General features: G+C 40.8%; 1 protein-coding gene across 1 annotated transcript in view; it reads left to right on the top strand.

Moving 5' to 3' along the window:
- The window catches only part of Dpyd (dihydropyrimidine dehydrogenase), an 800,444-nt gene extending 791,032 nt beyond the window's left edge, over positions 1-9,412 (top strand). Inside the window, exons 24-26 of the mRNA XM_090333954.1 lie at positions 5,236-5,400; positions 7,379-7,505; positions 9,217-9,412. Of these exons, the coding sequence (XP_090190080.1) occupies positions 5,236-5,400; positions 7,379-7,505; positions 9,217-9,412 (488 nt within the window). The remainder of the gene's footprint in view (positions 1-5,235; positions 5,401-7,378; positions 7,506-9,216) is intronic.
- Positions 9,413-16,003: the final 6,591 nt, after the last annotated feature.

The raw sequence follows: 16,003 nt of genomic DNA, 5'->3' as shown, positions 1-16,003 counted from the left end.
TTATTGCAGCCCAGAGTTGAACACAATATCCGGACAACTGAAAAGACCCAAGTAGTCATGCTAATGATGTTGTTTCTGTGTCCATAACACAAAAACCAAAGCCAAAAATACTACCAAGGGTGCCTCAAGTCTTCATAATTTAAATAATCTTTTCAGGTTAGTCCTGAGATTCAGTGAAGGTTCTGGAACTTGACAAATATTTATCAGTTACTCTTCCAAGTTGAGACCAGATGGCCCAAGGAGTTGCATATTTTCCTCAGGAGGGAAGTCCAGAGCTGAGTAGATCAGAGCATTTCTCTTCCTAGGGGGTCATTTACGTTCTGATGAAACCCTAGCAGGTCAGCTTTCAAGTATTCTTCCTTAAAGGCAAATCTTAGAACAACAGACCACTCTTGGCTATTTCAAAATGGTTCCCTTTGGCTTCCCCCTGCCAGAAGCATAAAGGAATTATTCTGTGATATTTGCCATCAGAACCTGGCAGTGCTCCTGGGAGGTAAAACACAAAACTGTGAGAGCCCCCTTGTGACAGGATTCCCTGTAGTGTTGTCTGGCTTGTTGGTGCAAAGCCAGCAGCATTTCCTCTGTTCCAGGTCAGTGTTTCCTGCTCCAGTCTGGCTCTCCAGGTTGGCTTCTTCTCTTGGCTCTAGCAGGTAAGCCATTACTCCCTGATTTGTCTGCCTCTCCACATTTGGAGTATGCAATGTGCCCTGTGTCCTCACCTTTCTTAAGGATCCAAGAAGAATTGCTCATTTTTCAGCCTCTTTAGCTTTTCAGATGCTGTTAAGACAAAGTAGCAACTTCCATACTCCTTACATGGAAACAGGAAATCAATAATTTGTTTTTTAAACCCCAGGACTAGGGATAACAGTTCCATTAGTAAACACATAAAGACCTCTTCAGTGACTATAATTGAGACTTGGCTTTGACTCTAAGCTTTCTGGATGTCGATGTGAAATAGTTAAATCGATTTCATAGAAAGCCACATTGAACAAAGTAATGGCCAAGTCCTTAATAATAATCCTGATCAGGTAACCCAATGGTGAGGTTGGTAAACATTATTTACGGTAATACCTTAATGAACAACTAAGGCCTCAAACAGCAAAACATTTTTAAATTAAACAGCAGGTAAGTTATCTAATCTGCGCCTTTACTCTTAGAGATGAGAACAGAGAAATACAAGGAGTTCAAGATGTTTACTTTTCTCCCTAATCCCCACAAACTGATTGGGTTGAAAGACTCCCAGAAAACCTATATCATATAAATCAAATGTCTTCTCCCCACACTTCTCATTCATAAATACAATGTATTTATTCACTGCTCACCAGAGCTTCTGACCATCATGTGTATTTTTCTATACTAAGTTGGTACAATTAGAACCAGAAGAAGAAAGGAAAGAAAGGAAGGAAGGAAGGAAGGAAGGAAGGAAGGAAGGAAGGAAGGAAGAAAGAAGGAAAGAAAGAAAGAAAGAAAGAAAGAAAGAAAGAAAGAAAGAAAGAAAGAAAAAGAAAATGCAAAAAACATTGCTGGGCAATTTAAAATTTCATTCAAGCTTTAAAACAAAGTTTAAAAAAATCTTTAAGGATTCCCAATAAATCCTTGTTTAAACTCACTGGAATAAGTCTATAACTCTACATTTACTACTTGTACAGAAACATACACGCTTTCATTTTCAAAGAAGACTGCACATGAAAGGACAGAAAAGAAAGTAAATTGAAGAGGACAGGAGAAAAGAGGAGGGGATGGTGGGGGAAAAAGAAGGGAGAAGAAAAAGAGAGGGAAGAAATAAGAGGGAGAGAAAGAGGGGAATGATAAGGAAAAGGAGGAGAGAGGGAGTATTGAAGATATCTTGGGATATTGAGGTGTTATTCAGGAACAAGGAACTCACCAGGCAGAATGTACTTCTGCACAAAGTGCAACATCAGCCAAAATCAGGCAAGCAAGCACATAGAAGCTTCGAGCTGCTCAATTTTTATCCCTAAAGCAGCAAGCCCTGTCCCTCCGCTAAGATTAGCCCAACTCAGACTCACAAATACAAAAGATGTGGTATAATTAATGGAAAGAGGAATAGGATATAAAGAAAGCTCAATGGGCTTGTAGGAGGCTTTCTGAATTAAAGTGTAACAGAGATGCAATAGAGCTAAAATACAGTCAGCCAGGGCCAAGCTAGTTGGCCAAAACCAGAACTGTTTAGTAGAAAACAATTTTCACAAGATGGGCAGGAAGGAAGGAAGCACATTTTGAAAGAAAAGATGGGTTTTCTCAAAGAAGGGAAAGAAAGGAAGAGAGAAGAAGAGGAAAAGACAGTGGAGGGGAGAGGAAAGGAGAGGCAGAGAAAGGGAAAGGGAAATGTAAGGGAAAGGAGAAGGGGAGCAAAGAAGGAAGGGAAGGGAGGGGGAGAAGGGGGAAAAGGAAGGGAGGGCAGAAGAGGGGAAGGGCAGGGAAGTAACCTTTGCATTTCCATGGCCAAATATCTACATGAACAGCTGAACTCACAATGTGAGAAGCTACAGTCCATGTTTCTTAGCCCCAGTTCCTTGGGCCTGAAGTCAGGCAGATCCTCATGGTGAAATGGGATAATGGCTTTTTAAAGCCCTCTAGACACACAAGAAGCTTATCTGAAAATTCCTAGTCAAATCAACCAGGAACTGTGGCTTAAAAAGTACGAACATGTGTTTACATTTTTGCCAAAACTAACAATATTTCTGCTTCTGTAATCTGCTCACTTGCTTATGCACCCATGAACCCATTTTCCTTTTTTAAATAATTTCTCCTTTTAAATTTATTTTATTAGCATATAAAATACCAAAAGTACCACTGGATTTCATTGTAAGTCCATCTTTTTTTCCTTATGTTTTTATTGTAATTAATAGAAGGGTTACATTATATTTGCCAGATAGAAGGTGCATTACTTCACAAACATTGATACCCTTTCTCATGTCTTGGTCCCCATTTCCCACCCCCCCCCCACCCCTCATCTTCTTTTCCCCCCTTCCCTATCCGATTTCAAATAACCAAATACGCATATATACAATATATCAGATAACAAGGTGAAATATTGTAACAATATGAGAAAACCAAGGGACAGCAAAAGAGATGAAAGAACAATCACTCATTATATGGCTTTTGTATCTATATCCTGGAGGTCCTTTCATTTAGCGTCATACTATATGGCCTTATGTATCTAGGTTTTGCTCTATGGTAATCTCTGCTAGGAGAGCCCAAGGTTTCTACTGATTATGACAAATGAGAGAAAGCATTGAGCCTATGTTCCTCTGAGTCTGGATTACTTCACTTAATATGATTTTTCCTTAATCTTTCCATTTCCTAACAAATGGGGCAATGTCATTCTTTCTGACAGCAGCATAGAATTCCATTGTGTACAAATACCACATCTTGTTGATCCACTCATTAACTGAGGGACATCTAGGTTGGTTCCATATCTTTGCTATGGTAAATAGTGCTGCAATGAACATCATTGTGCTAGTGGATTTAGTATGTCCTTGTTTCTGGACAATTGGGTAAATGCCAAGTAGTGGAATTGGGAACTGCCATACTGCTTTCCATAGTGGTGGAACAAGTTTACACTCCCACCATCAGTGTAGTAGTGATTCCTCCTGGCCACATCTCCACCAGTATCTGTTGTTATTAGATTTCTTGATCACGGCCATTCTGAGTGGTGTGAGGTGGAATCTTAGACTTGTTTTGATTTGCATTTCTTTTATGGCCAGAGATGTTGAGCATTTCTTCATGTGTCTATAGGCCATTCTTAATTCTTCTTCAGAGAAGTCTCTCTTTAAGTCTTTGATCATCTTTTAATGGGATGGTTGTTTCTTTGGAGATTAGTTTTGGAGTGATTCAATTTTTTGAGCTGTTGATATACTTTAGATATAAGACCTTTGTTATATGGTTAGTGATGATCTTCTCCCACTCTGTAGGCTTTCTATTTAGTTTCTAACTATGTCCTTTGCCATACAGAAGCTCTGCAGTTTAATGTAGTCCCACTTATCCAGCTTTTCTCTAATTTGTTGTGTTTCTGGGTCCTCATAAAGAAAGTTTTGACCTGTGACATGGAGACCTAGTGTATCTCATATTCCTTCTTGTAAAGTTTTCAGTGTATCTGCTTTTACCTCGAGGTCTTTGATCCATTTGGAGTTAATTCTAGTGCAGGGTGACAGAGAAGGATCCAACTTTAGTTTTCTGCAGGTGCTTAACCTGTGCTGCCAGCACCACTTGTTGAAGAGGCTGTCTTTCTTCCATTCTATTTTTTTTGGCTCCCTTATCAAAGATTAGGCGGCCATAGGTCTGTGTGTTAATATCTGGGTCCTCAGTTCTATTCCATTGGTCTTCAGGCCTGTTCTTGTCCAGTACCAAGCTGTTTTGGTCACGATAGCTCTGTAATAAGATCTAAACTTTTCTATTGAAATTCTTCCTGCACTGTTCTTTCTGCTAAGAATTGTTTTTGCTAGAGCTCAGAAAGACTCACACTGAACCGCCACCATCTTCCGCCCATCTCTCCTGCACCCATTTTTCTTAACCTTTAAAATTATAGGTTTACATATATAGTTATAATGTAGCTCTTGGCCAGGATAATTATGTGATGTAACCTTATTTGCCACTCCTGTGTGGATATATATATCTACTTGTGGTTTTTGTTTCTATAAAGCCTTTGTGTGTGTGTGTGTGTGTGTGTGTGTGTGTGTGTGTGTGTGTGTGTGTGTGTGAGAGAGAGAGAGAGAGAGAGAGAGAGAGAGAGAGAGAGAGAGAGAGAGAGAGTGTCATGGGGCTTGAACTCATCCTGGGCACTGACCCTGAGCTCTTCAGCTCAAGGCTACCACTCTACCCTTGAGCCAAGCTCCACTTCTCATTTTCTAGAGGTTAATTGGAGATGAGAGTCTCAAATCCTTTCGTGCCTGGGCAGGCTTTCAACCTTGATCCTCAGATCTCAGACTCCTGAGTAGCTAGGCTTACAGGCGTGAGCCACTGCGCCCGACTGAAAACCCCCTATTCTTTGAGTTTGGGGCTGTTCACTCCTGAGGTGAGTTATCCCTGGCCAATCAGCACAATCAACTTAAGTCTTCACCATCAGAATTTGTGTCTTCATTGGGGTCCTGATGCACTTCAATGGCACCATGAGTATGTGAGAGAAACTACTGTCCTCCTAGATGCCAGGAGGCAGACAAGTGGAAAGCAAAGATACTCTTCAAAGGCCTGCCCCCTGTCATTCCTTTCCTTCAGCAAGGTCCCATCTTCCTAAAGTCTCCAGAACTTCCCAAAATTGCACCACCAAATATGGATCATGCTTTCAGTACATGAAGCTGTGGGAATATTTAAATCATGACAAGAAGATATCAGGTGAAAAGAAACGCCAAATGAAAGAGAGAAAAACAGAGAGCAAGGAAGGTAATTATAAGCTCTAGGTACACCATGTATCCACGAGTATTCTCACTGCATATTATCAGACAAAATGCTCTCTGTGACTAGTCTCTCTCTCTCTCTCTCTCTCTCTCTCTCTCTCTCTCTCTCTCTCTCTCTCTCTCTCTCTCTCTCTCTCTCTCTCTCGTATTTTTAACCAACTTAGAGATGAAGTCACTAAGGAAGAAAAAGGTTAGGGAATGCCAAAGTTCATGCAGCAAAAGGTAGTAAATGCTTGGATTTCAATTCCTGTCCACCTAAGTCCAAAGCCCTTTGAAACACAACACCACACTTTTATTTATGAAATAAATGATAAACAACTTTAGAAGACAGAGAGAGAGAGAGAGAGAGAGAGAGAGAGAGAGAGAGAGAGAGAGAGAGAGAGAGAGAGAGAGAGAGAGAGGCTTTCAAAAGCCACAAGAAAGAATCAAGGTGCATAGGGCTACACACTAAAAAAAAGGAATTGAAAAGTCAAACTTGCTGGCTTATAGTTACCTTGATGATATAGATGTAAGGTTCTCATTACTCTTGGGTAACTGGTGGCCTCTCACATGCAACACGACACAGGACAAACTATTTGTATGTATAAAAATAAATACAGTGAGAGGTTTCTGAAGTCTGTCTTCTTAGTTTAACACATCTTAGATTAGTCTCCCCTTTGGGATAAACTATCATGTCCTAGCTCCATTTATATACTGTTACTGCTTTGGTCCAGAATATGTCCTGGCTTTAAATAAAAGATAAGAAACTACATATATATATATATATATATATATATATATATGACATGTACTCCTCAACATGTATGAAATGGAAGCAAGATATAAAATCTCATTCTTAAAGGTAAACCTATAGTGGAGATATTTAGGTCTAAAAGGAACAAGAAAAAAATTATCTTCCAACTTAGGCAGAATCATTCTCTGGCTTGTTTTATTCTCTGTAAAAGCCAGAATTTCAATAAGTTTCTTATAGTACCCATCCTGAAAAGAGCTGTCAGAGATTGCCCAAAATAGATATAATCCTTAAATAAAATAAAAACATAACCACTGTGTAACTTTTTGAACATCAAAAGATGGTGAACAGCATTGATGTTTGGCTAGAAAGTGACTATAAAAAAATGTCAAATCAAAGCACAGTTGACAGGATTGGAAATGTTCCACTGTGGTGAGAAGTGCAGCATGGAAGGGATGGCTGGAAGCAAACTCTATAGGGGGATTGGCAGCCTTCTCGCAAATCCACTCTCAGCCTCACAGAAAATTTTTTGTGCCTACTCACTTCAGTCCCCTGCAGAGAGAGCTGTCCCCGAAAGTCAGGACACAGCTTGGGTACAGAACAGTTTACCGTCAACCTTACACTTCCAGAGTCCTGTCGTTTAAAAGGGAGTAGGATGACATCATATTTCATTAACCTACCTTACAGAAAGACTGCTCCAATTAAATATTTTTAAGGGAAAAATGTCTGCTCACTTCTGTATAGATGCTCAGGCATGAGACTGGAGAGCTGACAAGTAGGTTTGCCTCTGGAAGTGATTTTTTGTGAATCCCATCATCAAATTCAGCAGTTAAATTCTTGATTTAAAAACCCTACCAGCTCAGCTAGGTGCCAGTGGCTCACACCTGTAACTAACTATTCAGGAGGCTGAGATCGGAGGATTATGGTTCAAAACCAGCCTAGGCAGGAAATTCCATGAGACTCTTCTCTCCAATTAATGACAGAAAAATCCAGAAGTGGAGCTGTGGCAGAGCATTATCCTTGAGTAAAAAGAGCTCAAGGTCAGTGCTCAGGCCCAGAGTTCAAGACCTAGTACTAGCAAAAAAAAAATTTAAAAAATCCTACCAGCTCAGAATAGGATTGTATTGGAAATAGCTTTTAAAATATGATTAAATTAAAATGACTTTTTTCAAAGCCAATCCCTAACTCGATGATGAGTGCCTTTATAAGCATAGAAAATGTGGGCACACATTAGGCAATGCTGGGCACACAGAAGAAAGGCCATATGAGGACACAGAAGGCAACCATAAACAGGCCACATGGACTGAAACCAACCCCACCTGCACCTCCTCTGGTCCTCCAGCTTCCATGACTGTGAGAAGGTAATTTCTGTTGCTTAATCACAAGACTGTCTTTTTCCCCCCTCTGGAAGACTTGGGTTAGGATAGAAGAGACATTCTTTCTCTGTCCCTGTTAAATCTCTCTCTGGCCTATCAGATTGTAATGGTGGATGAACAATGTCTGCCTTCCTAGGACTTTTCCTTTCTCCCTTCCCACCACCTCTTGCATGGCTTCCTGTCCTTTCCCTAATAACTGTGTGCTATTTGAAAAAGCAATGCCTCTTATTCTCCTAGAACTCAGTTTATTGACTCTTTTGCACAGGAGGAGTTTGTAACTCCTCCAAAAGAATGAAACCCAAATCATTCCACCATGGATAAGAACCGTTTAGCATGCATGTGAGTTGCAAGCTTAATCATAAGTAAGATTTTGCCTTTCTGTTTCTTTTGATAAAGATTGTTTGGAACCTCCATCTCATTTCCTGTCTTCTTGGAGTAGGAAAACTTAGAACTATCACATGGGAAATCACTCACAGCTATGTGTTTCTTGTAGTAACCGGTCAGGATTAGATGTCTAATTCTGTTTTGGGTTTTTTATAAAACTACTTAAACTACTTGACCACCTACGTGTGGTATTTTCCAGGTGAACACCTGTGTGTGGTGCTCTCCTTTATTTTTATTCTTTTTGCCAGACCTGGCCTTGAGCTCAGTGCCTGAGCCCTGTCCTTCGACTTTCTCAAGGCTAGAGCTCTACCGCTTGAGCCTCAGCACCACTTCTGGCTTTTTTCTATGGATGTGGTACCAAGGAACCAAACCAGGGTCTTCCTGCATGCTAGGCAAGCACTTTACCACTAGGGCAAACTCCCTGCTCTCCTTTAAAAGCTCAGCCCCATAGAAGGTGGGGCTACTCTATCAGCCCGAAAGTGGGGAGTAGCCGCTGAGTTGCTATTGAACTGACTCCCAGCTCTCCTCACCGAGGACTAGTGACTATTGCTGGGGAGTTATGGGACCCCAAAATGATTGGAAAATTACATATGGAGGCCCCAGTGAGACCCCAGCCTCAGGCCTTGATTTCAGGAAAACCAGGGCGGGTGAGCCCGACCTTTCAAAAGGGGTGGCCACTGAGAGAAACTCCTCTCAGCCCCAAAGAAGAGTGGTAGCTTTTCCCAGTAGGATACTTCCCATGGCCAATGTGAAGCAGGAGTCTGTTGAAATTTCTCTGGATGTGAGCATTTTGTATACTGACTGAGTCTGATGAGTGTTTTGTGCACCGGATGAGACAGACGGTGAGCGTTTTGTGTCCTGGCTAAAACAGGCTGATGTGTGCTGCCCCTGGATAGGCTTGTGGGTGAGCTGGATGCAGCTGTACACACGGACCTGAGTGGTGGTGAGACATTGCCTGGCTGTTGAGCCAACTGAACTTAGTACCTGTTGAAACAGACTGGTGAAGTGTCTCATGTTCCAACTGAAACAGGTTGGCACCAGTTATACTGGTGAGTGTTCTATGTTTTTATAAAATGAACCCGAATTGAATCTGAACTGCACCAGAACTGGACCAAGAAAGGAAAGTGCTGGCTTTGGGTAAATGTTGACTTTGGGTGGGTTTGCGTCCCACCTGAGGCTTGTCTGTGTGGTCACTTGCTTATTTGTCTCTGTGCATATTTCCATTGACCAACAGGACAATGCCAATATGGGCCAATTGACATCAGTCTCTACCCCCAGTGGAATTAATGCTTGACTTTTTTTCTGATTTCAGGAGTCGAGCCAGTGCTCATGGGCCTTCTCTGGGGCCTCTGGTGAGCTTGAATGGCAGGAGTTCAAGGCTAACTGGCCATGTGAGGGTTCCTTTAACCCACTTCTTCTTTCCACAGTTCATAGGATGGTCTTCGGGGAGCCTCGTCACCCAAACCAGATCCCCCAGTTCTTCAGGAGCACAGGAACCTCGAAGATGACTTAGCCCCTCCTTTTTCTGAAAAACCCCAGGTTTTAACTCCTTTAGTCAATTCCCTTTATTCATTAACATACTTGGAATGATTGATAGCAGGTTATACAGATCCTCTTTATCTCCAAGGACCAGAATAGCCCTCAAGTGTCCCTGAAGTTGCATGCCACAATCACCTTCCAGGAGATTAAAACTAGCATGACTGAAAACCAATGTGAAACCTGCCTTTGGTAAATGACAGTCAGCTCCTCTTTACCTTCGAATGGACAGACCCAGAAGTCAGCTACTCTGGCCAGCTAACCTGGACAAAGCTTCTGCAAGGTTTTAAGAGCTCTCTCGAAAGCCCCAAGTCGAGACCAGTCAAGACCTGGCAGCTTTTCACACAGAACATCCAAAAGTAACCCTTAAAATATGTTGATGACATTTTACTGAGAGCCTCAAACAAGGAGATTTGTGAGGAGGTTATCTGAGACTTGCTCAAAAAAGTTTGAGCATCTGAGCTACAAGGTATCATGTAAGAAAGCACAACTTTGCATACCAGGCTACTAATCTGGGCTATGAGTTGAAGGAGGGACAGCAAACCTGGTCCAAAAGGAAAATTGAAGCCATTCTAAAGATACCACTCCCTTCAACCAGGATTTGCTGAAGTAGCTAAGCCTTTGTGATCAGCTACAGCTGGAGGATCCTCTCCTAAAATGAGGAGGAGCAACAATAAGCCTTTGACTCATGAAAGCAGGCACTGATATTGGTGCCAGCCTTGGCCCTTCCCAATTTACCAAAGCCTTTCCAGCTTTCCATCTCTGAGCAAAGGCGAGTATGGGGTGCTGGCTTAGGATCTGGATCTTCTGGCCAGAAGCAGAACTGGCTACCCCTAAAGCTTGAAAGGTAGACAAAAGGAAAAGACTGTAAACTGCTTCACGGATAGCAGATAATGCTTTTGCCACAGCACATGTCCATGAGGTATTATACAAAGAAAGAGCCTGATTAACATCAGCAGGAAGACATCACCCAGGCCCCAAAAGGAATGATTCCCTGGAAGAAAGGGGAAATGGGGATACTGACAAACTAGGATACTAACAAAGCAGCCAGGCTGGCAGCAAAAGGAGCTCACCACACGCAGGTGGTCAAGCAATTTTAAGTCTTACAAAATCAACAATTAGACAGCTAATCCTGACAGGTTACTACATTTCCCAAAGCTCATTCTGTCCTGGGTGAATTTTGGATGTGTTTATTTCTCTTAAAATAGAAGTACTTAAAGTTTTTATTATCAGTATTTTCACTAGAAATACTTTCACACAGTTATTGCTTCTAGATCTTTTCTCTAGAGTCTAAAGAAGGATCCACAGCCAAGAACCCTGATAGGGGGAAAAATGGAGAAATTCCAAGGCATGCCATTTATATATGTCTCAAAAAGAAGTAGGGGTGAAATGTGAAAACATGAAGTTATGGTCTCCATACAGCCTGTGTTCTCTTTTACCCTTTATGGTGTGAGTATCATGCTCACTCAAACAAAACACTTAAAAAATAAAAATGCAAGGGCCAGGAGTTTGACCTAGTGGTAGAGTGCTTACCTTGCATGCACAAAGACCTGGATTTGATTCCTCTGTACCACATAGCCGGAAGTGGTGCTATGGCTCAAGTGGTAGAGTTCTGGCCTTGAGAAAGCCCAAGGACAGTGCTCAGGCCCTGCATTCAAGGCCCAGGACTGGCAAAAAAATAAAAATGCATATCCACTGCTCATCCATGATAGTCCTTGACCAGAAGTGGGGATAAAAAACAGGCAGTGACCCATTCCCTGAATGTCTGAGTCATCCATATAGCAGCTTCCTGGGAGTTCTAGGGTAATTTTGATCACACATTTCTTCAGTCTTTCATCACTTGTCACTTAGAAAGAAACATTAGCACCAGGCTTGGTGCTTAGCACTTCACAATTAAAACTAATTGAGAGCCCGGCATTGGGTAGCAAACATCTGTAATCCTAACTACTCAGAGAGTGAGAGCTGAGGTTCAAGTTTGAAACTCACCTAGAAAGAAAAGTCTGGACTTTTGTCTCCAATTAACCACAAAAATAGCCAGAAGTGGAAGCTGTGTTTCATTCTATCACCAGCTTCGAGCAAGCAAACCAAGTAAGAGTATGAGGTCCTGGGTTTGAGCCCAAGTACCAGTACCCAATAAACAAATAGTTAAATAAATGATAACATTTTTATAGCAGTCCCTCCCTGAGTCTGTATGCAACTATCTTTACTACCTGATTACCAAGTAAGCCATCTAGAGCAATCTTTTCACATATGCTATGTCATCTCCATTTATGCATACTTTTAGACTAGGTGTTTCACAGACTCCATGAGAACTGATGGATCTCTTCGGGATGAGATGAAAGGATCATACAATATTCTGTCATTCCAAATTTTGTCTTTGACAGAATACTGTGTGACCATAAATGGAGATGATGTAGCATTGTGAAAGGATTGCTCCAGATGGCTTCCTTGGTGATAAGGTAGCAAATTCTCACATAACACTTTTAGATATGCTCCTTGTTCAGTATTTTCATGGTAATCACCATTGACAATCTAACCTCTGTGAGAGAAACTTCATGAAAGTAAGATTTCCAAAGCCTCAATCAGAAAAAGCCAATGGTCTTGATCTGGTTTTATACCTCATCATAAAATCGACAATTTCAGCTTTTTTTGTTGTTGTTGTTGGTCCTGGGGCTCAAACTCAGGGCCTGGGCTCTGTCCCTGAGCTTTTTATGCTCAAGGTTACCACCTTATCACTTGCGCCATAGTGCCACTTCTGGCCTCTTCAGAGTAAATAGCAGATATGAGTCTCATTGACTTTTCTGCCCTAGCTGGTTTCAAACCAAGATCCTCAGATCTCAGCCTCCTGAGTAGTTAGGATTCCAGGTATGAGCCACAAGAGCCTGACTCAGTTTTCTTTGAATTAGACACCAAAGACCACATGAAAAGTTCACATAAAAATATTTCCCAGCACAGAACCTTCCCACATATTCAGTTCCTTTACTTACTGAAACACAAATTTATTGTTTTGTCTTAATTTGCTTGGGATCATGGGAAACAACTCACTCACTGATATACAAATGTATTAGGATGACCGGTCCGCAACCAAAATAAAATGTCCTCATTGTGTGTTAAAATCTCCTATTCTTTTTGAAGAAAATACCACCGTAGGAAGCCAAAACTGTGAGACAAAAAATTAACAGTAAAATTAAAGTGAATCAAAAGTAACTAGAAAAGTTAGGTCCCAAAGTATTTTCTTAAGAAAAATGTATGGCTCATGGCTCATTTCAATATGATACTTCAAATGTATGTATAACAGAAAAAAAAGTAAGAGAAATAGCAGGAAAACAGTGATATTTCACTTCTAATTCTTAAATCACCCCTATCTATCAAGAGTCCTCACAATAATGCCATGCAAAATGTAGCCTGAACTCCTCCCTTTAGATATAATTACCCCCAGAAATGAGATATACCTGTGTCAGTTAATAGTTTTAAATTAGCTGGATGTTCTAATTTATGTTAATAGCGTAATAGCATAACAATGATGGGTAATGTGTACCAACATTTACAAATCAGTTGCAATGCATTTCAATTACAATTCTCTTTCTATCTCTGATCAGCAGTAAAATCAAATTAGCAGTGCAACCATTAGTTACTGAATTATCCTAACATGTAGGGTCTTAACTTGGGCACCTTTTCATTTACAGAGCTGCTCCACTGTAGCTCAACAGTTGAGAAAATGGACATGTGTTACTAATGACTTTTGTGTGGAACAATACTGAGATAATCAGGGTATAACACTGGACTTCCGGCTGGGGTTAAAGCCAGGATAGATAGAATGCTTTGATGTGATTCCAGAACGACATGCATTGTTGATAGGCAATGATTTCAAATGGATTAAAATGAATCAAGGACTGTGTCATTCTCCTGTGTTCTGAATACAAATCAGTGAGTCTACCAGAAGTCTCTGGGGTTTATTTCAGCTAGTCTTCATTTCACTGGATCTTATGAGACTCCTTGCCTTGCTTACGCAAGATGATTCCAAATACAAGAGCTCAGACTCACAAAACCCATTGCTCATCTCATCCATAAGAAAGGGTTACGCCTAATAGAAACAAATTAAAATATTCTGATCAAATGCATCCCTTGAAGTTTTCCTTCCTTGATCAAATGTAGTCTCAAGTGCCTTGAAAGAAAATGTCTTATCACTATGTATGAGTTTTTGTTTTAAGTGATGCCCATATTTCCTTTTATAGGAGGGCATGCCACAGTGTTCCTTATTCTAGGTACACTGTCAAATGCTTCAACTGCGGGAAAAATTCCATGTCTTTTATGGTAGAGTTCTCTATTTGTCAGGGAGTGCCTAACGTTAAACAGCAGTTCTGGAAATGTCTAGTCTATCGCCACCACAGTCCCATGGCTATTCGAATCCTTTAGTCTGCAGTTTCCTTGTGTGTTCTCCATATAGCACAGGTGCCCCCCATATAGGAATCACTCTTCTGGGAATTCTGCATGGCAAGTCAGAGATCTCCCTCTTTATATGAGTTAACACAGCACTCTTCACTAACACAGTCTGATTTAAACTAAAGATATCCTAACCCATAAGCCTACAAGTCTGATCTTCATCACTCTCTTTTTTTCCAACTGAAATTTTATTGTAAAGGTGATGTACAGAGGAGTTAGTTACATAAGGTGATCAGTACATTTCTTTTTGAACAGTGTTACCCCCCTCTCATAAAGTGGTGAAGTTTACATCCAACCTAGTGTTTAGTGAGTATTACTACTAGAATTGATTCACCCTTTGTCCCTCCATTTTTGTGATTCACTTTCCTCTCCGCAAATCAGATAACTTATATACAAGACAAAGGGTAACCAAAATCAGAAACAAAAAGGAATAATCAAAACAGGGGGAAAAAAGAAAGCACTGCAAGCAATAGAATTAAGGGGGGAAAAAATCCCTCTTGTCCCAGTTTCTTGGAGTTCGTTTTAATAACCATCATTTTGTATGGTCACGTGCACAGCCATAACCGCTCCTAAGAATATCCTCCTTGTCTTCACTGTGGTATGCTTAGAATGCTGTTGAATGAATCATGTCCAAATGTAATTATTTGTGTTTCACAATCCTTTGGATTAACTGGTAGATGTAGAGACGTATTCTAGTTACTACAAATGAAGGAAATTATGCAGACTATGTTTCTTTGGGTCTGGCTTACTTCATTTGATAAAGTCTTTCCATGTCATTCTTTCTGATGGAAGCATAGAATTCCATCATATGTGTGCGTATGTATATACATATATATATATATATCACACTTTCTTGATCCATTCATTCACTGAAGGAGCATGTGGATTGATTCCATATGCTGCAATGAACATTGTTATGCTGGTAACATGAGTGTGGTCTGGTTTGTAGTCATCTGGGTAAATGCCAGGAACCATACTCCTTTTTTCTTTCCTTTTCTTCTTACATAGGAGATTGAGACTCAAGTTTGGTACTTGATGCTTTCTCTCACTGGCTAGTACTCTACCAAGCCATGCCTCTCACCCCATCATTTTCTAATAGCCTCCATCCTTTTCTGGAGAAACTAAGAGTCAGTGAGAACTGAGTCAACCTTGATTATAAGCTCCATAACATATGAACTTAAAAAGCCTGTAACCGACACATCTAGTGAAGGTTCACCCAGTGTTTTCATTATATGGATGATGCGTACAGTCAAAATCCCTTCTGTTGCAGCTGAGTGATTTTGGAGGCCAGAATAGGTCCTAAAGCCAAAGGCTCCATTTCTAAAATATTCTATTGAGTAAAATCTCATGTGATTTTATATGGTACAGGAAATGCTGTGAGCCCCACAAGCTTCCTCCATTAATTGCTCTAATCAGTGATCCAATCAAGACTCTAAATAAGGAATATTCCTCTGAGCCAGTCCTTGATGCCACTTGAGAAGTTGTTACCAGGAAAGAAGGAAAAAAAACTTGGCATTTTTAAATAATGCATGTGTCTAAACATTGGTGGTCACTTATTCTCAAGAAAATAAAATTGGCATTTCCATATATTTAAGACCAACATTGTTATAATTGCTCAAAGTTGAAAGTAGGCAGAGTGGGTGTTTTCCTTGTGTTTCTTTCTGGATGTAGTACGTTGGACAAGTTTGGAGAAAACAAATCATGTTTTATAAAGCCAGCATGGAGCGACAAGAAGACTTGCCTGCAATGTCTCCTGTGGCTGCTTGCCAGCCTCACCCACCAGCCTATCAGCTGGCACAGCTCAGCCAGTGAGGGTGCATAAAGATGAGGACTCATGGCACTTGGCATCACTGTTCCCAGGATATAATTAGTAAGCCATTCCCACCGTGTCTCCCAGGTGAGAAGAGAAAAAAATCAAAGAGACAGGAAAAGAAAAAATTATTTCAGACTACAAAACAACACTTGTCATTGACAAGGTTTTCCTATGAAAAAGTTCTGGACAATCTCAGCTTCCCGACATTGGCATGCATCCATCTGGCATTTGGATGGGCCACTTTGAGAGCCAGTGGTTGCTATGTGGGTGGCTGTCAGCCTCAGAAACAAGAAAAACAGAAGGAAAT

This window comes from Megascapheus bottae, chromosome 6, assembly GCF_031878675.1.
Source record: "Megascapheus bottae isolate mThoBot1 chromosome 6, mThoBot2.hap1, whole genome shotgun sequence".
Lineage (NCBI taxonomy): Eukaryota > Metazoa > Chordata > Mammalia > Rodentia > Geomyidae > Megascapheus > Megascapheus bottae.
The sequence above is the reverse complement of the archived record's forward strand: the minus strand, read 5'-3'. Positions and strand labels throughout refer to the sequence as shown.